General features: G+C 39.6%; 2 protein-coding genes across 5 annotated transcripts in view; one reads left to right on the top strand and one right to left on the bottom strand.

Moving 5' to 3' along the window:
- The window catches only part of wdfy4 (WDFY family member 4), a 44,912-nt gene extending 37,516 nt beyond the window's left edge, over positions 1–7,396 (bottom strand). The window contains 12 exon segments of the mRNA XM_077613617.1: positions 103–204; positions 598–728; positions 1,301–1,440; positions 1,513–1,745; positions 2,587–2,747; positions 2,931–3,120; positions 3,860–4,049; positions 4,134–4,259; positions 4,514–4,623; positions 4,923–5,034; positions 6,468–6,722; positions 7,271–7,396. Of these exon segments, the coding sequence (XP_077469743.1) occupies positions 103–204; positions 598–728; positions 1,301–1,440; positions 1,513–1,745; positions 2,587–2,747; positions 2,931–3,120; positions 3,860–4,049; positions 4,134–4,259; positions 4,514–4,623; positions 4,923–5,034; positions 6,468–6,722; positions 7,271–7,291 (1,771 nt within the window). The 5' untranslated portion in view covers positions 7,292–7,396.
- Positions 7,397–9,500: 2,104 nt separating this feature from the next.
- Positions 9,501–23,893, top strand: oga (O-GlcNAcase). Of its 4 annotated transcripts, none has more exons than XM_077613049.1 (20): positions 9,501–9,654; positions 9,852–10,008; positions 11,376–11,427; positions 12,850–12,947; positions 13,059–13,189; positions 13,792–13,963; positions 14,054–14,152; positions 14,233–14,517; positions 14,603–14,761; positions 14,839–15,023; positions 15,481–15,729; positions 15,807–16,010; positions 16,515–16,689; positions 18,385–18,438; positions 19,510–19,595; positions 20,567–20,671; positions 20,763–20,854; positions 21,088–21,280; positions 21,363–21,522; positions 21,931–23,893. In XM_077613049.1, exons 1-20 carry the CDS (start codon positions 9,502–9,504, stop codon positions 22,065–22,067), a joined length of 2,946 nt encoding a protein of 981 aa, XP_077469175.1. In that variant the 5' UTR covers position 9,501; the 3' UTR covers positions 22,068–23,893. The 4 variants fall into 4 exon arrangements, with proteins under 4 accessions (XP_077469175.1, XP_077469174.1, XP_077469177.1 ...); XM_077613048.1 differs by having other exon boundaries at positions 14,839–15,026; XM_077613051.1 differs by lacking the exon at positions 18,385–18,438.
- Positions 23,894–24,141: the final 248 nt, after the last annotated feature.

Genomic DNA, 24,141 nt, shown 5'->3' with positions numbered 1-24,141 from the left:
ATGACAGTCTGTCGTTGATGACTTATACAGTAATCAGTGTTTTATACTAGATCAAACCAACATAGGTTGGCCATTTTGTGACTTTTTGAGTGTTTGTTTTACCAGTGTTTTTGATTGAACGCAGAGTGAGGGCGGACACAACTTGGAGCATACAAGTAGTGAGCAACTGGTCTGCGTCCTCAACACATGTCAGCTGCTCAGCATCTACAGAACACAAGACCAGTTTCTCAGAGTTGACAAACAAGAAGAGTTCTAATTGTATGGTTATTGTATTTTTCGGACTATAAGTCACACTAGAACAAACATTATGTGTTAAAGTAAGAGTAAAATGGGGAACAATAGATATATTTTAAGGTAACATTACCAGTTTTTTTATAACTACAGTCTAAAAAAAACACAACATAAGATGTTTGACGTCAGATTGAAAAAAAGTAAAAGACATATAAGTCGCACGTGGGTATAGCTCACAGGCCCAGCCAAATAATGAAACAAGTATGACTTATTGTCTGAAAACTATGCTAAAAGAATCATAATCAACGATCAATCATTGTGTTTCTCAGGCCTACCAGAGGTTGAGTCACATATTTTCTTTCCTACCTAACTGTAGAGGAGCGACAACTCCAGCCTTCCGGATGATTTTTGCCCTCCTTCGAAGTTCCCCAAGTAACAGGTCCAGAAGGCCCCAGTCACTTAGCAACTCAGCGAGCATTCCACTGTGCACTGTCATCCTACACATGAAACCAACATCTCATATTGTCCCCATTCTCAAAGTTCATTAGGATAGTTGATGTAGTTTGCTGTAGTTTAAAACTGTTGCACTACTGCGTGTACAGCACAGTATCATTTTAAAGGAAGCTTAAGACCATTTAGGGAAGTGAAAAAACTGCAGTGTAGAAAGTCCTCAATGAGTACATTGCTAAAAATAAATTTTGATATTTTAAACAGATCCAGATGTGTTATAGGGTTTTCAAACTAGCATGCATTTGGTGTTTAACAAATACATTGCCCCACTAACAAATTAACTTCCACAGTCCCCCAGAAACTAATTGGTCATTCTGAAAAGATTTAGTTAGACAAGCATGCGCTCTTCTTTGTACACAAAATTAACATGCTGTACCCACAAAGTTGATAAAAAAGACTGAAAGTAAATTATTTTTCAAAATGTCTTGATGAAATATGATCATGAAATAAAGAACCATTTTGTAGGATCTTTTGGACATGAATTACCCACTTTTGCTAAACTGGTTTGTCCTTATACTTTTGTATTTTGACTTGAATTTTTCATTACAGTGCAGCATACCTGTTAAAACTTGCAAGAGTTGCCACTCCAAACTGTGTTCCCGTCACTGATGTAGCTACTGACCCTGACCAACTCTGCTTCAAGACACCCAGCACTACCCGCAATGGTTCATGGGGGATGTAGTTTAGCTTGAAGATCACCTATAGCAGAACCATCATTGGATTGGTAGTAGAGGAGAAATCATACATAGAAAATTGTATGAGAAGACTTACCATCTCAAGCATCGAGAAGAACATCGTTTGGACGGCTGCCGGTTTGCGGCCGACGCATGCAGCGAGTTGGGCCATCGTCTGGGTGCCCCACTCCAAGAGAAAGAAATTGACTTTGTCTCTCTCCCAAATCATCTGAAAAGTTCTTAGAATCTGGCAGCACAGTAAAGCATCCTCAGATTGCAACAAGGAGGCCTGCAGCAGAAGGAAGGCAGGCATGTTCTTTACTGATGAACCTGAAAAAAAGGTATCATTTTTACTTATTTTGTTTATAAACTAGAAGCTGAGAAATGTTAATCCAATCATAACATTCAATTTGATAGAGAAAACACAAACGATAAGTCACAAAGAACGTTTAACATCAAGCACACGCTCGATATTGTAAATAAATTAAGTTGCACATACAAGGATAGATTGAAAACAAACATCATAACACCTATGAATACTATCATAAAGGAGTATAATTTGCCTTGATATAGTTTGTGTGCCATCATATCAAAATGTGAACATGGAAGGTGATCGAATTAGCCATAGAACACACTAGCGTGTGTTGTCGGTAAATATAGAGCTGCTTAGTAATAGAATTCATGTTCACACTTAAGTTGAATTACTTCACTACCAAATAAGATCAACACGAGACTCTGCAATCCCTTTGCTGGAACGAGAGCTTCTCCTTCATGTGATGGATGACTGCTCAGTGTGTGTGTTTGTGTGTTTGTGTGTGTGTGTGTGTGTTTATTATAGACATAACATTTCTGAGTTTTGAATCTGGAGTGTGTGTGCATCCATGATAGATGGCCGCTTGCTGTGGGCCAGTGGTGAATAGATGTGGAGCATCCTAATAGTGTTATAGGGGGAGCCGCCACTTCATCATCTCAGACATAATCACCTCAGCTTCTTGTTAAGCAGAGGGACACTGCACACCACAGTGGGGTGCTGGTGGGGGTAATGGGAAGCCAAGGTGGGCAGTTGCAACAGTGTAAAAGACAAATCAAACGGGCACTCCAGTCAATGATGATCTTGAGCAAGGGAGTTGAGAGATAACAAAGGAGTAGGAATGCTTCTGTTTAGTCTCACCTTTGTTGAGGGGCGGCTCAAATTTAAAGCCTGGAGGCTGAGGGTGGCTGACACAAAGAGCCACTTTGAGCTCTGTTTTGCCAAGCAGTGTAAATGAGGCAATGAGAGCCAGCAGCTCCTCCACAGAATGGAATTCCTCCTCTGACACGCCTGCTTCACAGCTTTTGTGGAATGGAAGGCAATACATAATTTTGAGCAAACCAGAGTAAATCACAGTATAATTTTTGTTGTTTGTTTTTTTGCAGCTTTTTAATTTCATATTACAGCTAATGTGGTTTTGAAATCTGATAAAAGGAAAAAGAAAAGGTGTCCGATTAGGTTGAAGTATTTTAAAATCATCTCACCGTTTAAGAATGTTCCCCAGGGCCTTATAGCCATTGTGAGAGTCAAACTCAGTGAAGAGGGCTGGGTTGAGAGAATATGTGTCTCGAATGAAGCTGAATACAGCCACGGCCACCTCCGCTAGTAGCACGCCAGACACTTGTGAGTCGATGCGTAACAGATTTTGAATGCAGATGCGAATGCAGTTTTTTCCTAAAGAACAAGAGATTTTGACTATCATTTGTCTCATCTAAATATAAAATATACAAATATATGCAATTCAGTGTACCTTTACCTAACCACTGTACCTAATGATGAGGTCAGTAAAGACCCTAATTCAGTGGTTCTTAACCTTGTTTGAGCTACTGAACCCCACCAGTTTCATATGCGCTTTCACCGAACCCTACTTTAGTGTAAAATAAAATGTGATTTTTTTTTCAAATTCAAGATATACGTATAAATTCCTCGCAGCACTGATTGGCCAAGCAATGTCACTTGATCATCTGCAGCTAGTGATCAAGCGGGGCATGTTGTTGTGAATAGACATGGTGAGTCGAACCCAGGTTAAGACCCACTGCCCTAATTCAATGACCATTCTACGTTATTACATGTGTTGTGCTGTCTGTGAAAATGTATTTTAAGATACACCATTGGCCTTTAATAATATAAAATACATAAATGAGGAATAAAATATTAGGACTGTGTATTTTTTGAAAGAAAAAAAAAATCGTGTACCACAGTGACGTATTGGGGCAAAATGATTTTCCATAGACCGTTATCTAAAAAGTGGGAATGTACCAATTTTGTAAAATGTAATTATTGCAAAGTGAACATGACTGTGAGTAAATAATTCTTCACAAATCCAATTAATAACTTCATTCTCTGGTCTATGGTGTATTCAATCATAGTGAGTGTAAAATGGAAGAATAGATTAGGTTCAGTATTGGCTCACCGAGTAAATTTGGTACAGTGTTGCTGGTGGCTACACCAGAAACCACCTTAAGGACGCGGGAGGCCTGATGTCTCCACGAGACGCTGGTCTGGTCCCAAAGTGATGTAAGACCAATGATAAGGCACTGCAGCTCCTGAGTCTCTACCAGCTGCTCCACATTTACTGGATCCCTACATAGTTGGAGAAGGACCTAACAAAGGATGGAATTCTCATTGGATGCAGTAAAGATTCTGATTCTTACTAATGTAAGAGAAATAAGTAATGTCTCAATCACTTGTGTTAGAGGCTCCTGAAAGCTCTCTTCCATGGTCAAGTTCTCCTTTGGTGGGATGCACACAAGCAGGTACAAACATTTCACAAGGACAGCAGGAAGTTCTGGATTTACTGATGACATGACCACCTACAAACACAAGCGTACAAAAGTTTGATATTTTCACATTTACGTGCACGTATTTGACAATTGATTAATTATTTTAATTGAGTCGATTCCAGGCCCGGCAGCCATGTGTGCCTCACAGTTCTTATACTCAAGTGTGATTTATAGATTGTTTTTTCTTCTTCATTGTGTATTCTTTGGCGAGTGCGACTTAGTCTGAAAAATGCGGTACTCTCTATCAGATGTTGTGAGTCAACAAGGAAGTCAATTCAACTCACAGAACTGTCAGCAGTTAACAGCAACAGAGATTTTAGCAACAGCCATCCCGGACAGTTTGTCTCTTCATGTTCCCTCTGGAAGAATTTCACAATTTCCTCACGTGCATCCTCTAAGAACACAAAAGATTAAATATACCTTGAGAATAAAATAGAATACACAACGCAACAGCATTGAATGAATGGGAAAAAAACTGTGGAAACATCTTGCATTAACTTAAAAATAAACACTTTTCATGGGAAGACTTTGTTAAGATTACCCCCATACAGTAGGAATATTATGATTTGGATATTGCCTGGCATTTAATAGTGAAATGCACAACAGCTGTGAGGATGGAACTGACAACACCGATAAAAAGCAGAAGTAAAGAAGTCGATAGACCTGCGATCACAATGTGTCAAGGGACTTTACCTGCAGGCCTTTCCGCGAGCCGGTTGTGAATGTTATGGATGACAGCGTCAATCGTGAAAGCTGCAAGTCCCTTTAAGTCCAACTGTTCAAGTCCTCCACCATCCTCACACACCTGCAATCAAGAGAAACCATTTTAATACTCATAACTTGTGATGCACCGACACCGATACCAGGACTGATATGGCACTAAAAGAAGTTACGTGCCAATACCGCGAGATACGGAGTATTCAAAAGTAAATTTCCAACCACAGATCGCCCTACCCAAGATGCCCACCAGCTATGCACGTGGTTGTAAAAAAATGTGGCGCTTGTCGCCCTTCCCAATTGTGTATCATTCAATCATTTTTTCACTTTGATTTTGAATGAGTTTATCACTAGTGGACATCCAAACTATTTCACTTGGAATAAAATGGACAACCAGTGCTGTCAGTGGCTGCCAATGAGTTCATCAGTGTCAGACCCAAGCACAATAGAATTACATTACATTTAAGTGAGTATGTAGAAATTCATTAATTCATCTTGCGCATTGCACATCCTCGTAAGGGTTGTCGGAGCCTATCCCAGCTGATTTTGGGTGAAAAGATTGAAACTGCCACTGTATTCACTTTATAAATTACACCTAAACAAAAGGTGCTCTACTTGGGTCCGGTACATACATAACCAGTAGGCTCTGTTCTCTTTCACTTCCATAAGAGGATATTGTATTTCACTGAGTGTGCTGTTCTTATGTAAATCCTTGAATGCTGGTCATAAGGTTTACACATTAAGTCTCACTCACATGTAAGTTAATTAACACAGTACAACACATGAACAAGTAAAGGCTTGCGTTATTACATATGTGATATACTCAACGCCATACACGGCCTGCCACATAATTTTGTGTGGCCCACAAAAGTAACTCGTGTGTCTCACTAAAATACATTTCTTTAGTGTTCAATGAAATATTTAGGAATACAGAAATAAGAGAATATTATGTGTTATTTAAAAAACAAATTGACATGGACAATTTTGTTTTATTCATATAAAAATATATTATATATTTAGTTATTTATTTATGGTTATTTACAGTTTTTCAGTGTTTGTTTCAATGTAAATAAAAAATGTAAAAGATAAACTAAATATTTGCCTCTTTTTTGTTTTTAATAAGAAAGAAAATAAATGAATAAATAAAACAAAATTAAATGCAATTTTAAAAAAGGAGAATATTTACTGTTTTTCACCAACCATTTTGTAAAAAAAATTATACACAGAAAAAAAATAAAAACACTAAGTTTAGATTGTCCCATCGATACATTAACACACTAATTGTCAGGCAAAACCCAGGGCTTTGAAATTCAAGGTAACAATTAAGCAAAGATAAATACACATTAATGACTGAGGGATGTCATCACTAAAGGCTAAACATTCACCTCATGTTATCTGAACTAATTACAGAATTCTGCTTTGTTACTTTAACCTTTGCAATGATGTTGATTAATTGCATTTAAAATGTCACAAAGAAGTTCGACAAATATTTAGCTAACAAACAAAGGACGTTGGTAATACCTGAATGTAGAGAGGCAGGAGTCCGACGAGATCCTCATCCCTCTTCACTGTAAGGCTGATGTCAACTTTATCTTCCAAACATGAATATTGAATCGCAAGTAGGTGCAATTTTTCACGTAGCAAGTCAGAAGGCAGGGGGTCTTGACAGAAGACTTCACCTTTCTTCACGTGCAACTCCTCAGAGATTGACATCTCACCTGAAGCACTCAGTTCACCTGTTTCTTTATTGACCCTCTCCCTTCTTGCACCACCATCCTGGAGGGGAAAAAAGAAATTCGGAAATAAACAGTCCCTTCCATTTCATTAGGAAAAATTCTTTCCACTTAAGGACATTCACTTGAAATACACAATTTTTTAAATTTATTTATTTCAACTGGCAGTCATGCGCCACATAAAGTGGTCATTCATCCAGATATACACAAAACTTGTTACCCTTTGAATTCCAATTAGCACAACCGGAAGCCCAAAATAACCAGAAATGTTCATTTTGATTACACAACCCCAAAGTGGATTTCATAAAAAAAATACCAAGCATTATCAAGTGAGCTAGACTAGTTGATTAAATTATCATTTTTCAGAATGTTCTGAAACCACCAGCCGTGCCATTTAGAAAAAAAAGGAAGTGGTCTAAGTAGACTGTACATAAAGAGAGCTCTTATTCCTCACAAATGCACTGATTATTTAACATCACTCATGTGGTAAACCTCTGTTTCGGCGTCTAAGTGAATGGAATGCACGAGTCTTATCAGCATTTCATTCAAAAATACTGCACATACACAATGACAGACCACCAAAGTTCTTACCTGTCTTAGTGCGAGAGCCATCTGTGACTTCCCACACTTTTAAGGAGGAATTGGGTCAGTGACTTGGTGGAAGTCCAGTTGAGTCCATGTTCCTAGCAGCAAAGGCGAACAGAGACCTGTTAAAACATGACTGACGCTTACTGCACTCGGCTGTGTAAAAACTCCTGTAAAACAGCCCGCCCTCACTAATCTGCAGCAAGTAGAATGAACTTTGAACAAGCAGAGTAACTCACATCAGATGGTTCAGGTCATGTGCCTCCTGACTACCCCAGAGAAGCAGAAGTGAAAAGTATTGTTGGGCCGATTGGATGAGGCCCTCCCACCACAGCTCTTGGCCTTTTTTATAGATACGGCTGCCGTGATATGATTCATCATGGCAGAAACCCATGAGTGAGCAAGTGTCGCCTCCAATTAAAAATAATGTTGAAGGGGAAATACAACAATGGCCGCGCTCATGCGGGGTTTGCATGCTTGTCCCGTGCTTGCATAGTGTTTCTTCTAATTTGGCTTCCTTTGTTTTCTAAAAATATGCTTGTTAGATTAATTCTACACATTGAAACGTGCTTGGATGTGATTGTGAACAGTTATGGGTCTGTTTATGCCCCGAAATTGACTGATAAGCAGTGGCATAGACTACAGATCACTTGCGAGTTTATATGAATGAACATAGTATACCTGTATAAGGCATACTTGTCTATCTGCTCAGTAGGGCAAATTTCTCATCAAACAATCCCATGGTTGTAACTCAATGCATTTAGGCATGTAGATATAGTCATGGTCTGCTGCTTGTCAAAGCATTAGAAAGAGAAAGAAAATGATTTAAGTGACTTTGAACGTAGCACGGCGGTTGGCGCCAGGTGGGCCCATCTGAATATTTTAGAAGCTGCTGATCAACTGTGAGTCTCATGCACAACCATCACTAAGGTATACTACAGAGGATGGTCCAAAAACAAAACATCCAGTTCGTGAAAGATGCCTTGTTGAGGCCATAGGAGAATTAATACTAAAGAGTATGCTGTATACACCGTTTAGCTCCATCTATAATGGAGTAACAAGCAGAGTCACCCGATCTCAACTCCATTGAGCTGCTGTGGGAGAAGTTTGACTGTATGGTAGTGTCCATCAACCCAATCCAGTTTATGGAAGGGGCTTCTGGAAGCGCGGGGTGAAAAAGCTCCAGATTAATTTAACAAATTAAACAGCTTGAATGTCAGGGGTCAGGTCTGCAATGCTACATACATATGCTGAAATTGATCATTCTTTGCTCTAAGCAAAGTTGAAGGAAAAATGTATATAAAATAAAAATAATTATATAAATGTAATTAAAGTATCTCTTGCTTCACATATACGTACATATATACTACATGTGTGTATGTACATATATACACACGTGGTATGTATGTATATGTGAAGCAAGAGATACTTTGATTACATTTATATCATTATTTTTATATTAAATAATTTTTTCCTTCAACTTTGCTATATGTACTAATATAGAAAGCGTGAGAGGACATCGCAACGCAAAATTAACAGTTAGTGTCATCTAGTGGGGAAATAGTATATTGCTACTTTCAAGATTAAAAAATATGCGTTAATGCAGAAAATTGCAAAAAAAAAATCGCAGCATTTATGTATAATTGTGTTATTAGATATTCAAAAACGAGTTTGAGAATTACTTTATTAATATTAATATTTAGATGCACTTTTTTAAAAGTGAGTTGAGATTTGGGATCAAGATCATGCGAAATCAACTTCATACGTACTTCCAAAAAAATGTTTAGGAAAAATACATGTCAATAATGGTGAAGGGCCTAATTTCATTTATTTGCATGGAACACCTTCTTCCCCCAGAAAGAAAATAGACAACAATGTTTTCTTTCAAGTATGCATTTATTTGTTCTTTATTAATAAATATTTTTAATGAAATATGGTTATTTTTCCCCATTTGTTTTTTTTTAATTCCAGACCCTTGAAAGTTATTTTCAATTGCATCACCAACAAAATGATAAACACCTGTGTTCCATATCATTTGGTAACACATTAATTAACAGTAATCTTGATATTAAAATTAAATCAATTCAATGAATTCACATGATGCCACGTTTGTTGTTTATTGGTGCTTGGGCGTTACTCCTATGCCATGGATGTGAACTATCTTGACAGTTGAAGTGCATTTGTGCTAGTTGTTAGGTCAAATCTGGTTTTAACCAGTTCAAACTAGTCTGGTACGCATGCGCAATGGGTGTAAACAGGAAGAACTAATAGAAATCAAACGGGACCAAATCCCTTTGAAAGAGCGACCGCTCCGATTAAACCAACCATATAATGGTTCATTTTCTAATAACTCGAAGAAATTATCGTGTAAAATCCGAAAGAGATTCTCAGTAAGTAAACAGAAAACGAGTACGACTTTTCCACCATTTTTGACAGGCTTGCCGAAAACGCCAGACCTCCGCCGGGCTTTGGTCGTGACGCATTTTCCTTGCTCGACATTCTGCAAAAAAATACTACTTTCTCTCGATTCCGAGTTTTCCATTCGTCTTTGAGGATTTTGTGCCATTTTTTAAAAATGGTTCAAAAGGATAAGGCGCTGGAGACGACGCAGGTGGAAGCAGGACCGAGCACCAGCCCAGCCTTGGAAGAGGCTTGTGCCGCGAGTCCAGGCCTGACGAAAGAGTCCGAAGAGACCACCGTGGAAACGACGGGCCACAGAAAATTCATCAGTGGAGTGGTGGAAGGTAATTTCAAATAAATTTGCAAGAATCATGCGTGTTGTGTATATGCGATTGTTGCCACATTGACATGCTGCCATTGTTTCCCCTTGTCTAGTGATGATTCCTTCACACACAAACAAGATGTTATGATTTCCATGAAAACATATACCTACACTTCCTAATAATTTTCGGGTCATTTGTCACAAAATGAACCGCTATGTGGCAATTAGTGGTGGGCCAAATATCATGGGAATTCAAAGCTTGTGTTGACCAAAAGTGGGCGTGTAAATCAAGTCTAGTGTCCAGGGTTGCCAGAACAACAGTTTCCAGCCCACTCATAGCCTCCTGACTACCAATAGTTTACATTTGTCCTCTGCAGAGGACATTTGTAAACCAAAATATCTCCTATCCAGTGCATCCAATCGCATTTTGTGTTCTTTAGAGGACTTCCAGAGCTTTCCAATGATACCAAATTTCTTTTGCAGTATTCCAATTACTCCACATAGAATTTCAAAATAAATGATTGGACAACATTTTTTTCCTGGTAGTCTGGAGCTATAGTCAAATCTTCCGTTTCAAGATAATATCTTACCCCTTAACTAATAAGCAGTTCATGTTCATTTTTATAACCTTGGAAAAATGTCAGCAGTGAGGGACATTTTTATTAGTGGAATCTCAAACTATAGCGTTGTTTTTGTTGCAATAAAGACAATAATTAAAAAAAATCCTAAATGTATTATTAAACTTTTTTTTCTCCTGCTTCGAGGCTTTAAAATGCCTCGATTGGGTGGGAACCAGTCCAATCTGGCAACACTGGCCGTGTCAAGGCATGGGTTGGCACGGAGGATGTCATGTGACCCGTGACGAACAAATATTACAAATTCATTATTCAGCTTGTCAGTCAGGGTAGTGTTGTTCAACATCGTCTCGAGCAAAAAAATGACCATGTCCTCTGATCCGGCAAATTGTGTTGAGGTTAATATCGGTACATTATTGCACTTTTTTGCATGCCTGAAAGGGAACTATACTAGGCAATCAATCGGCACTTCCAACTTCGAGACGTGGGCCACAACAGTCAACTTTTCTCGATACTGTGTTTATCTTGACAAAAAAATTGCAATTTGTCCCACATCCCAGAAAATGTATTCTTCCCAAATCCCCAAAAAATGATTCAACAATCGGTCTTTGATTTCGCATGATGTACCTACCTGCATGTACACATGTACTCTACATACTACAGTGCAGTAAATATGTAGTGTTGAGTAAATGCTGAGGTTGGGAACTCTTAAAAGCATTTCTAGATTTCATTGGCTATTGTTTGACCTCTAGAACAAGTGTCGCTTGTATTAACAGCAGTGTATAAGGACTAACAACACTGGTTGTTATTGCAGGCTTTTATGGGCGACCATGGACAATGGAACAACGAAAAGAGTTGTTCAGGAGGTAAGAAAATGTTAACCTGTTTATTATAGTTTGGAACTTCGGGGCAGCTCAGGGTACAATACGATTTGTGATACAAGGCTCACAATAATGGTTATGTCCTAATTCTATTTTACAACAATTAAGCAAAACACACTATTTTTAAATAGAAAAATAAACAGTTTGTTATTGTTGCAAACTGTCAAAAATATCTTTCTGGCTTATTTCTGTAAAATGGTTTTATTGCAACATTCTTAAACAACTGAATGTCTTAAATCATTGGCTCCTGTTGATAATGCCAGGTGACCAATTCATTTAATTTTGGAGAACTGCCTTTGAATGCTTTTGTTTGAGTGCCACTGATGGCACTAGGTGTCCAATTTATTCGTCCTCCCAATTAAAAGGGATTGGGCATCTAGCATTGGCAGCCAATGGGTTGACATATACAGTCATATCTCTACTTATGAATGCCTCTAGATATGAAATTTTCAGGTTATTAATTTTTATATGCAAATGAGTGACTCGAGATACGAAAAACATCCAAGTTACAAAATCTCCCAAAAAGTAAATCCATTTGCTTATCCATTATTTGATTTTGAAAATATTGTCGCGGATGCATTGATTCTCACTTTAGAGACCTGCTACCCTCTACTGGGCTCCCATTTAATCACTCTCATTCTATCTCATATAATGACAATAAAAGCATTCAATTCAATTAGCTCTCTCACAACCATTATCCATGTTTCAAGATTCTCTCTTACATACCTGTCCACCCCAGTTAAATGCTCCCCTTATTAATGATTCCAATTCCCTGTTTTAAGCATTAAAACCCCTACAAATGCAATGCAGCACATATTTTCACACACACACACACTCATGGGGCACACATAAAGGTCTAAAATGTAATACAAAGTGGACAGCTTTCGGCCCTGGTAGAACGGGCTCTTGCCACCATCTGGCGGACAAACACGGGTGTTACATCTCCCATAATAACGACCCGGGAGGGTATTATTTCAGCAGTGCAGGGCACATTTTCATATGCTTTTTTTATTTTAAGGCATTGATAAATATTTTCCTTATAATTTTCTCTCATTTGTGTTTCCTCACATCTTTCATACAAAATCGGGCCACTTTGACCAATTTTATGGGGTTTAGTTGGTAGTTGTGTGAGGACCGTGGAACGAATTAGAGAATTTACATATAAAGTACACCTACTTATGAAATTTTCAAGTTACGAGAAAAAAATCTGGAATCAATTAATTTCGTAAGTAGAGGTATGGCTGTGCACTCTTTTAGTAGGGAATGTTGGTACCAACTTCTTGGTTCCTTTGTCAAAAGTGACATAGTTTTAAAACGGTTTATCGATTTTTGTCGGGAGCATATTCATGATCTGTTGGGAATGTATCGTGATATGTCATGTTTGTGTGTGCAATCACCGTTTCACAGGCAGCAGAAATGGGGGCTGAATACATACCTTTATGCCCCCAAAGATGACTACAAACACAGAATGTTCTGGAGGGAACTATATTCTGTCGAAGAAGCAGGTGACTATTAAGCGCATATGGGGAACGTAATATAGTTAGCGCTTATTTCGGTGTAGACTATACATTACATGTGATCACAGCATTGATTGTTCATTTCCCGTTTAACTCCAGAGCAACTTATCACTCTAATTGGAGCAGCCAAAGAATACTGCACTGAGTTCATCTATGCAATTTCTCCTGGACTTGACATCACTTTCTCCAATCAGAAAGAGGTCACAGCGCTCAAGAGAAAACTTGACCAGGTATTGCATTTACATCAAAAAGACAATTAAAATGTTCCTAATGTAGAAAGAGAGGGAATAAACGTTATATTATTTACTTCCCACTAAATATTACTTGAGAAAAATGGTCCTCCACAATTAAATGAACAATAGACAATAAGTATACATAGTATTCTGAAGAAATGTGTTTTTTTTCTACCAATTTCCTTGCTGTGTGGGAAATGTGGAATTTTTTAGTCAGACATGATTCAAATGAAGCCATGGCTTAAAGTCATTTCACTCTATGCTGCAGAGCCTAATGTGCTATCTAACCCAATGGTTCTGTATACTTAATGCTGCCCCAGCAGCAAAATGTCTTGGGTTTAAGTGTATTTTAGTATTTTATTCTTCCACATGAATAGAACGATATACAGGGGTAGGTTAGTTGTACAACACAACTTACTAGTCACTGAAATAACCCTAAGTGAGGGGGTATGGACATGTCTAAAACTTGCATTTCTGTAATAATTAAAAAGAAAACATGGGCATGTATGAATTTTAGTCAGGCTACTAGCCAATCTTTAAAACATTTGCGTTACCATTGCTTTGTTAGGAGTTATTTCCAAACTATCTCTGTCCATTAGGTGACACACTTTGGTTGCAAGTCATTTGCCTTACTTTTTGATGACATCGATCACAACATGTGCCCTGCCGACAAGGAAGTTTTCAGCTCCTTTGCACACGCTCAGGTCTCCATCACCAATGAAATCTACCAATACCTTGGAGAGCCAGAAACCTTTTTATTCTGTCCCACAGGTATTTAAAAAAAGAAACTATCTGAAATTACACACCTGTATTCCTAGCCTCACTAACAAACCCACCCGCCCCCGTTCTCTAAATAAACAGAGTATTGTGGAACTTTCTGCTACCCAAATGTCCCTCAATCTCCTTACCTTCACACGGTAGGAGAAAAGTTGCTCCCTGGGATCGACATTCTTTGGACAGGCATGTGAAACACAGTTCCTCCGAAACATCACTACTGCTCTTATTTGAAGTTGACGCTAACATGATTTTTCTATTCGCAGGACCAAAAGTGGTATCCAAAGACATCACAGTTGAGTCAATAGAGGAAGTATCCAAAATTTTGAGAAGAGCCCCTGTGATCTGGGACAATATTCATGCCAATGACTATGACCAGAAGAGGCTCTTCTTGGGTCCTTACAAGGGTCGATCCACAGAACTCATTCCCAGACTCAAGGGTGTCCTCACCAACCCTAACTGCGAGTTTGAGTCCAACTTTGTTGCCATTCACACCCTGGCCACCTGGTATAAGTCTAACATGAATGGCGTGCGCAAGGATGTGGTCATGAGTACGTAATGATTTTTCGGGGTAAAAGTTATATTCTTTACAGCGACTCATGTATATAACATTGAAATCCTCTTGCCTCTTAACAGCTGACGGTGAGGACAGCACTGTTTCCATCCAAATTAAGTTGGAGAATGAGGGTAGTGATGAAGAACTGGAAACTGACATGCTCTACAGTCCCCAGCTTGCCCTGAAACTTGCACTCACAGAATGGCTTGGAGATTTTGTTGTGCCTCATCAATACAACAGTAAGAGAAATGGTCAACACTTCTTATCCTACCTTGTGGTAGCACCGTAACCAACGAATTTTGGTTGGCTGTTCTAGGCCGGCAGGTGCCTCAGAGTGGTGCCAAAAGTACAGTTATCGATGTATCCTCGGTGGCCTCTCCTTCTCTTTGCGCGGCCACAACGGTGACGACTGTGTTCCAGCAGCCCATAATGTCTCCAGCCATGCCGCCTCACCTACTGGAGCCTCATCCAATGGCAAAAACTCCTGAACAGGAAGAGGAGGTAGTAGTAAGACACTGCTTCTGAGACCCTCCCCCCAAAAATGTGTAAAGAATTTATGACAAATCGAAATGCATTGAAAAAATATATTTTTTTTCGCATACTTGGAAAAAACGCTGCGTATACACTAATAAAGCGCCTCACAGCAGTTGGCCTTTAAATTACCACACTATCATCTCATAACAATACATTATACTTTACTTAGCCGCAACCCGTAATAGGTAGGCTTCTGCTCATCTATTTCGTTTCATCGCTGTCCAGCATTGTAGTTGTTGTTTTTTTCCTCCCCAAGAAATTCAATCATTTTATCAGAAAAATGGCTAATACTTGTTGTGTAGGAAAATGGGAGGGGGCATGTATCTACTGTTCATGTTCAAATGCACTACTTACTAAATAATTGTGTTAGAACTGTAAAGGTTTTGTTTGATTTTGGACCTATGCTTATATTGCATCTGTTAAGGTGGAGAAGAAGGATTCTGACGAGGAACCCATGGAGATGGTGGTGGAGAAGCTGGAGGAGCCTGACGCCGTGGTGAGCACGGAGCAGAAAATTGAGGTCCCAGTCTCTGCTGACAAGATGGCAGATGATCTTAAACCCATGGATATGGACAAAGAGAGCTTGGCAGAGTCCAAGTCTTTTGAAGAGTCCCTACAGGAGGACTCTGGGAGTGATATTGCCCCCATGCAGACAGACGATCAACTCAAGCAGGTGCCACAGACAAATTTTGAGGACTTGCCAAAACATCTTAGCCATTAAGGGCTTCGCTTAAACATGTTCCTCCACAGGATGTGTTTGTGCCTGGTCCCACTGAAAAGCCACTGTTCACCGTGGAGCCACTCTCTATCGAGGACCTGTGTCTGCTGGCGGAACTCTTTTACCTGCCGTACGAGTACGGCCCCAAGGCCATGCAGATGTTGAAGGAGTTCAACTGGCTGAGGGCTAACAGTAGCGTCGTTAGTGTTAACCGCCAGATGAAAGAAGATGAGAAGGTTGGATGATACTTTTAGTTTTTGGTTCATAAGACACACCAGCACCGTATTTTAAAAGAAAATTGATTTTGTTCATCTCTAAACCACATTTACTTTGAGACACGTGAGAATTAAGGGACATTTTCACCAAAAGACATGCCGCTGATTAACCAGTAGAAATCATTGAATTACCCGCACAGGACTATTAAACACAAAGTTCAAGCTGTGTTTTTAAGAGGCTGTTAATACCAAATTACAGTAGTTTTTTTCCCAGGATTTAAATCTTATGCAGTGCTGTTAGGGTAAGAATGTATAGTGTGTAGGACTGCAACTGGCTAAAAAGTCTATGAAGAATCCAGTTTAAATTGACTTTTGCTTTGTCGAGTCATTGAAAATGCACAAGAGAAAATGACACATTCCATTTAAAAATGACCAGCCGTACATATGATTACCTGTGGCAGAGAGACAACAACAACAACTTGCTCTTTCTCTCAATGCCTCAATGCTCATTCTTTTGTCTTGCAGGTTGCAGAATGGCAATTGAGGGCGGAGAAGTTTGAGGAGATGTGCTGCTCAGTCATACAGATGTTTACGCGCCTGTCGAATTCAGCCAACCGCACCATCCTATATGACCTCTACCCTTACATCTGGGACATCAAGAGCATCATTTCAATGGTCAAGTCCTTTGTCCTATGGCTAGGTGTGTATAAGAGGTGCCACACAGCTCTTCATGTCAAGGAATAGAAAGAGTTTAGTCTATAGCAGACATTGAGTTAATTTGTGCAATGACTGACTTCTTCAAAGTCTGCTCTACAGATTGTACTTTCTATTGGTCTTTAACCAAAAACATAATACCGTGTTCAAAGAATACGGCCAGCCTGTATACAGGATAGGCGTGGCCTTCATACTGAAAATGTTCTCTGGTAGTTTTTTTAACACTACTTTCCACCACAATGGTGTAGTCCCGTATTTTCAGCCCCTTTTAAATCTGACTACATGCTGGTTGTGCTGCTACCACCTCTCTGATGTACTCTTCCAAACAAATCGCAGTGGTTAAAAACCCATATGAGGTTACTGCTGCTTGCTGTGTACCCTCTAACGCCACAAACACAAGCCCACACAAAGCAGTTCACTTGTATCTCTGTTTTGTGATTAGGGGCACCCGTGGGGCTTCCCATTCCTACGCGCATGCGACGCGAGCTTGAACAGCAAGTTGATTCACTTACAATGGAAGGCCATTCTGGTGCATAACATTGAAATCTCATTTTTCATGCAGTATTCCAAATTCAAATGGCTTTTTATCCTTTTTACCCAATCTGGATCAGGGTGGATTCCTTCCCCTTACAAAAGAAAGTGTAGTATTTCTCCTGTTTGTTTATTTTGTACCGTAGATGAGCGCCCCTTCTAATAGTGGTAGTGTTTATAGTGGGGTGTACAACTATTTTACTCTTGATAATATGGATACGATAAAATTAAATTTGTTTTTTAATCATATTTCTTTTTCATATTTTTAAAATCATGATATAATTGCTTTCAAATAATGCAATTAAATTGGATTAATTATAATGGATTAATGGTATTCAGTTAATCATTGCAACTTCTGTCACTTGCATATTCTTTATGATGATTATTTTAAAATGACAGATGTATCTCCTACGTAAAGTTGCTATTGTAAAGATTTGTAAAGATGGCCGTAGTCATTTAAAAAAAAAGAACAGTCCACCTGTAGGTGTAGGACAAACAACTCAAGCTAAACTTAGCTACTCTCTTGATTTACAAAGCTTTTTTTTTATCAGCAGAGCGATATAACTTTATCAGTCACACCGATTACTACACTTCTGTTCCAGACATTTGTGAATGATGGTGCCCTTTATTTGTTTTTATGGCATTCATCTATTCAAATTGTTATTCAACCAAGCAAGGCCTTCTATTACAGAACCAGAAGTGCAATATTTCTTCCCTACCTGACTATGTCAGATGATCCACTCTTTTTCAGTTGAGTAACACAGATTGGTATGAAAAACAAAGTGCTAGAAGGAGAGTATAAAGCACCAGCATGGCCTGTAGGTTCATTTCTGTTAACAGTTTTGTTTACAGGTTTCTCTCATATGGTAAAGCTGAGGACTTCAGTACACAGCAGGCAGCAAACCCATATTGGCAAAACCACAATTTCACCCTTCATCAAAATGTAACTGCTACAGAATAGTGACCATCTTATTTATCTTGAGATTTGCCTTTTTTTCTTCTTTTTAATACCTGCATTGTCATGTGCACAATTGGCGCCCCATTTTGCTGGAAGCTGTGCAGCCGGCACTTAGCCACAACCTCCCTCTTATTGTACTGAGTGCAACTATTAATAATCCTTTTCTACTGTTTCTCCCTTCACTATGTACAGATGGAAGAATCCACAGTACAAGTTTCTACTGCTATTGGATCGACAGTGGCCGATGTATGTGCAGTGCGGGCGAAACAGATTCATGCCTTTCTATTGAATGCGACTGATAAATTGTGATAGATGAATTGGAGGAAAGGAGGCAGCCCCCTCAAACCGGATGAAGTCATATCTTGGCGCAGCGATTTTAAGCGTTCACTCCCAAATGTTCTCTTTTTTCCCCCCCTGGCAGCTTCTCTAACTTGTGCTTTTTTCTCTGTCAGTAGGCTTATAGAAGTGTTTCAGACCAGCCAGATACACCTACTCAAGGGAATTCACCCTTTGCTTTCAAAGTTACCCATAGCACAATCCTTTTATCGTACTCTTTAGTTGTCGTCTATACGCTTCTGGTCGCTAGCCCCTGCATGTTGTTATGTGGGTGAAATGAGTTTGAGACGCTTTTCACTATTTGACTTTGTATTAGTATCATTGCATTAACTTGAAGAAAGGACGGCGTCCCCCCGTAGGTGCATCCGCTTGCTGTGTCGGAAGCGCTTTTAGGCATCAGCATGCGTTTTGTAAAGCAGGCGTGCGTCCCTAGTCTGGTCACAAAACGCGGCTTGCTCATGTACACACTTTGGTTTTTCAGTCATCCGTATTGGGTTTGCGCCTTAACAATTGTGGCTTCGGACTGGTAAGCAGAAAGGACAGATGCGTTTTGGCCTGTCGTGGCTCTTCTTGGGTCAGGTGTAAGGCAGATGAGAAGAGAATGTGACCTCCGATCAGCAGGGGTGACGGCAGCTGAAACTTACATGGAATACGCTACTGTATGCTTTGTGGTCGGTAGTTTGGCGGAAAGGAAAAGCGTCTTCATTGACTTAATGGGGTAGTATGTATTCCACTACGTGAAAGTTACATAGGCCCGTGCTACTGACCCGGAGTTGATTCTCCTCTGATCGTTGTCGCGTAAGCTTTAGTTGCTTGATCCAGTTTCAAAGAGGCGCTACTGTTTATTTTCAATGCTTGAATTCCAATTGAATTGTGCTTTTAGGAACCCGTAACTGCCCTTCCTTCCTCCCCGCTATTTTCACTTGTGTGCAAGAGCCACGTGCTTTGGTAACACTCTCCGCTTGGCTCTGCTCCTAACAGGGTGTCGTAGTCAGTCCTCAGCACAATTCCCTAAAGGAGACCAAGAACCGTGGGCCTTTAGGGGAGGTCTAGCAGGAGAGTTCCAGGTATCTAATTCACCGATTTTGTCGCAATCAAATGGAAAAGAAAACGTGTTCTAAGCAAAAAGAATAAAAACCACACTGGTCGAAAAGTGCGGCAATGAAGGGATTTGGTCTGTCAAAGGTGAGCTGATTGTTCAGCAGAGAGGAATTGAACTGCCTTGACCTTTTCTGAAGGTTCATTACTTAGTTTATTCCATATGTGAAAGAGACTTTTAAGTTGCTCTTTCAAAACGAGCTCACAGTCATTTTTTTATCCATTTGGATTTCTTTCAGCAACTGCCCAAGGAGATGCTGCTCTTCCCTTAGCGCAGGCGGCGCACGCGAGCTCGGCTAGCGCTTTTTACCTTTTTTTATTTTCATGACATCTCATTTTCTTTGCAGGAAGCGCCCGCGTAAACATCGCAGCGCAAGCGAGTGCGCCCGCTCATTTGCAATGGGGAGAAAATTCCAGGATGAAACCCAAACGTTGGCATTCAATCGCCATTCAACCTTGCTGAGGAATTCAATTAAAACGTGGCAAATTGACCAACTCACTTGTCCTGAATGCTTCAGGCATGTGCCCACCCGTCCCCCCTGGAGTTCTCTCAGCGCAAGCCTCATTACTTTTTCTCAACAGGAGGGTTGCGCAGCGAAATATTGCGATGCCTTACTCAAGGGAAAGGAGCATCTCCTTCAGCAAGTAAAACCTTGGTCAGACCAAAAGATCTCGCCTGTTTTGTTTTACTGTATTTTTAGCAAACATATGGTTGGTTTTCGCGCCGTGCTCCAAAAGTAACGATGACACTGCAGTGATGTTTGCTCTGGTAGCCCACTGTCAGATCAACAAGGAATGGGACTTTTTGTTGGATCATATCCAGTCAAAATATCTTGCTTGAGCACTATCTTCCTCCTTTTGGTTTAACAGTGGTTTCAGTGTAGCAATTGAGTAGCGAGGCATTTAAGGAAACTGAATCGCTTTCTTTTGACCTCCACAGAGATTATTGCCAATCGATGGGGCAAACGATCTTTTCTACCAGCCTCCACCTTCCCTGCCAACCTCCAAAATCTATTCGATACGGCCGTATTTTTCCAAAGATGAGGTGAGTTTTTCCCAAAATGTCTGGCGTTAGTTTTTGCGCCTGTTCCTTGCTGAAGACGCTAACACCTTGTGTCTTTATTTATGTTTGGCAGGCTTCAGTCTATAAAATCTGTAAAGAAATGTACTATGAAGGAATGGAAGATGAGCCGTTCTCTGAGCAAGAATCAGACCTCATTGGGGATAAGTAAGATTTATTTTTACTTACTCGAGAGCATCACACTTTGTAGTCAGGACACGAGTGTAGTTTCCTAGGTGGAAATGTTAACACGCATTTTTGCTTGAATTTTTTTTCGCAGGGGAAAAAAATGGCAACGCATTTAACATTTTTTTTCATTGAAATAAATTTGTGCGCCGACTTTGACATATTGTTGTGAGAATGTGCCGTAATGTGTATAAATGGATGATGTGTTTTGGCAGAATGGTTGGAGGTCTTCTGTCTCTGAGCCCAGACTACGGCTTCGTGCTGGAGGATGACGAAGGCATCTGCGGCTACGCGCTGGGCACGGTGGACGTCAAACCTTTTATTAAGAAATGCGAGATGAGCTGGATTCCTTTCATGCAAGAGAAGTACCACAAACCTGACGGTCAGAAAGACCTGACGGAAGCTGAGGTAACACATCATAGTCTTCACTTCATCATCGTCCTATTTGCACGACGTTCACTCGCTGACTCTTCTATCCGCGTTTCCGCAGAAGATGATTTTAAGTTTCCACGAGGAAGAGGAAGGCCTTCCAGAATCTTTTCTGTCCAATTTCCCCTCACTCATCAGGGTTGACATCCATGCCAAGGTCACCGATCCCAGTGTGGCTAAAAGTATGATGGGATGTCTACTATCTTCCCTCAAAGCTAACGGTAGGTTTAGACATTAGATACACACAATAAGCTTCTAATCTTGAGCTTCCTGAGGGATTTTTTTGTTGAAAGATGCTGCAAATAAATAGCAAGTGATCATAATTTTACCTTCTTAGAACTTCATAAATGTACATTTCCCACTTTTCATTATTTCAGTGGGTTTTTTTGTCACAACAAGACATACAACAACTTGTTAGATCTATCAATAAACCAAAATGTTTTATGGTTTACGTCCAAGTACTATAGAACTCTTTTAATCGGCATTTTTTCATTTTAACATTTAGAGGGCACTCATTAATTCAGTGGTTGCCTTTGACATCCTTAAACGTCCAATCCATTTTGACTTTGGGTTAAATGAACGTTCTCTGATGCTCTACTCTCCTTTTGCTTTTGGTTTTCCATGTCTAGGTTCCCAGGGTGCTTTCTGCAAGGTGCGCCAGACTGACAAGAGAATGTTGGACTTCTATAGTAAGCTTGGCTGCTTTGAGGTGGCCAAGATGGAGGGCTTTCCCAAGGATATCATCATCATGGGACGAAGCCTATGAGGCAATGTTTTAGTGGCAGACTAAGGAAAGGCCAAGCTGCAGCGAACTCTGAAACTTCAATGAGACGCCAGCTCTATTTTGGTTTTAATACAACATGGCGCCTTTGCTAGCAGGGACACATGCTTTTTTTTTGTTAATTTGTTTTAAGCATGTGTGAATCCCTGCCTGGTCCATTCGATGGAGCTGATTATGAGCCAGAATGGCCAAAGTGTAATCAGTGGAGATGAATCAGCATGGGAGAGTGAAGGTGCGTTTGTTATGCCTGAAGTCCCAACATGTGTCCCCTTCCAGAAATAACGAACTACTCGAGCCGCCTTGTTTTGCTGAATTGAACCAGCAGCCACGATGTAGATAGGACACAGATGCCCTTGCCTAAAGTGTCTAATCGCACACACTTAGCTGTGAAACAAACGCAGCACATGTATACAATATCACATAGTCACCGCCTCATCATGAGGCACAGTTGAATATGTTTTTCTTTTTTTGTACAGGACAATGTTTAATGTTACAACTGAGTGAAACCGCACAATTTGATTTCATAAAATCTTACGGGTGGTTTTCGTTAAACATAGTGAAGAAGTGCTCATTCACGATCAATGCCCCGCTCATCACACCACTGACCATTTTGCCTCTTGGTTATTTGCCTTTGATTGCTTAGATTTAGGTTTCTTACAGACCTCAGTGTCATTTTTTTTCAACCATCATTTAATACTGTGACAAAAATGCTTTGTTGTTTTCAGATATTTTCTCAGTGTATTTTTTCCCTCTTGCGCCAGTTGTTTACTGATCTATATCAGGGCCAGGGAACTTTATTTGGTTCATTCATCTTCTATTTTGCAAGCCACTTATCTTTGCCAGCGTTGTGGGGGTGCTAGGACCTGTCCTAGCCAACTATCGGCAGGCAGTTAGCATGGTATAACCTGAATTTGTTGCCAACCAGTCGCGTGGCACAAGGAGACAAATGACCATAGATGCACACACTCATAGGTAGGGACAATTTCGAATGATCGATCAGCCCTCGATCTCACAACTGAGGCATACATGTTAAACACTGTATCACCGTCAGTAGATTCCCCATTCTTAAGTTTCAAATTTACTACGGGACCAAAAATCCATACAGTAACGATCCCTTTTTTGTAGGAGATGGTTTATGAGTTTTTTTTTTCTTCTTTCCCCCTTTATTTATGTTTTATTTTTACATGAGTGACTGCAGAGTGTCTTTCTCACCTGGGCTCTAGAATATTTGACACAAAGACATTTTTTTATCATTCAGTTGTCTCTCCTTACCATGATATTTTTTTTGTAGTTCAGCACCGTACAGCTGACATTTTGTTCTTCCCTCTTGTCACCAAATGGTCTTTTTTGGGATGTAATTCATGTTGAATGTTTTGCCTTCTAATGCATTTTCCATCTTTTTTTTGGTTAAAAAAAAAAAATCATGGAGGAAACAAACAAGCACTTTGGTTAAAAGTAAATGTGTTCCTCTGCTCTTCAGCGAGACTTGGTGGTCATTTAGAGGAACCTCACTGGAAGGCACATAAGGAAAATGCATGCCACTCACCTCTGTGAGCGTGATACTGTAAACTCATGTTAGATTCTGTCAAACCAATGTTATTCTGTATTATATACTTAAATTGTGTCAAAACTTATTTTTGGCCCGAAGTTAAAGAAGTAGCTGACACTTGCCATTAACAGTGATGGACTCTGATCCAGCGAACGGATTCATATTGGATTGTAAATTTTCATTTTTATAGGTTCAGATGCAGTTTACATGTAAAATTTATAAGATGCATAAACTTGACAATAAAGCATTCTAAATGGTACAATTGTGGGCCTTACTGCAATACAACAATTAACATTATGAATGTCTAACTGGTCCTCCATATCTCTAAATAAAGAAATTATATATATATATATAATATATATATACATATATACATATATACATATATACATATATATATATATATATATATATATATATATATATATATATATATATATATATATATATATATATATATATATATACATATATATACATACTGGAGCTTTTGAGACATTACAATCAGGC

Source organism: Stigmatopora argus, chromosome 11 (genome assembly GCF_051989625.1).
Source record: "Stigmatopora argus isolate UIUO_Sarg chromosome 11, RoL_Sarg_1.0, whole genome shotgun sequence".
In the NCBI taxonomy this organism is placed as follows: Eukaryota; Metazoa; Chordata; class Actinopteri; order Syngnathiformes; family Syngnathidae; genus Stigmatopora; species Stigmatopora argus.
This window is presented reverse-complemented; position numbering and strand designations above follow the sequence as displayed.

Bases quoted from the DNA above. Each gene is read 5' to 3' on its own strand.
- oga (XM_077613048.1), top strand. From the start codon at position 9,502: ATGCGCAATGGGTGTAAACAGGAAGAACTAATAGAAATCAAACGGGAC. The intron at 12,948-13,058 runs GTGACTATTAAG...GTTTAACTCCAG, and splicing joins ATATTCTGTCGAAGAAGCAG to AGCAACTTATCACTCTAATT. The intron at 15,027-15,480 runs GTAGTAAGACAC...GCATCTGTTAAG, and splicing joins CTGAACAGGAAGAGGAGGTA to GTGGAGAAGAAGGATTCTGA.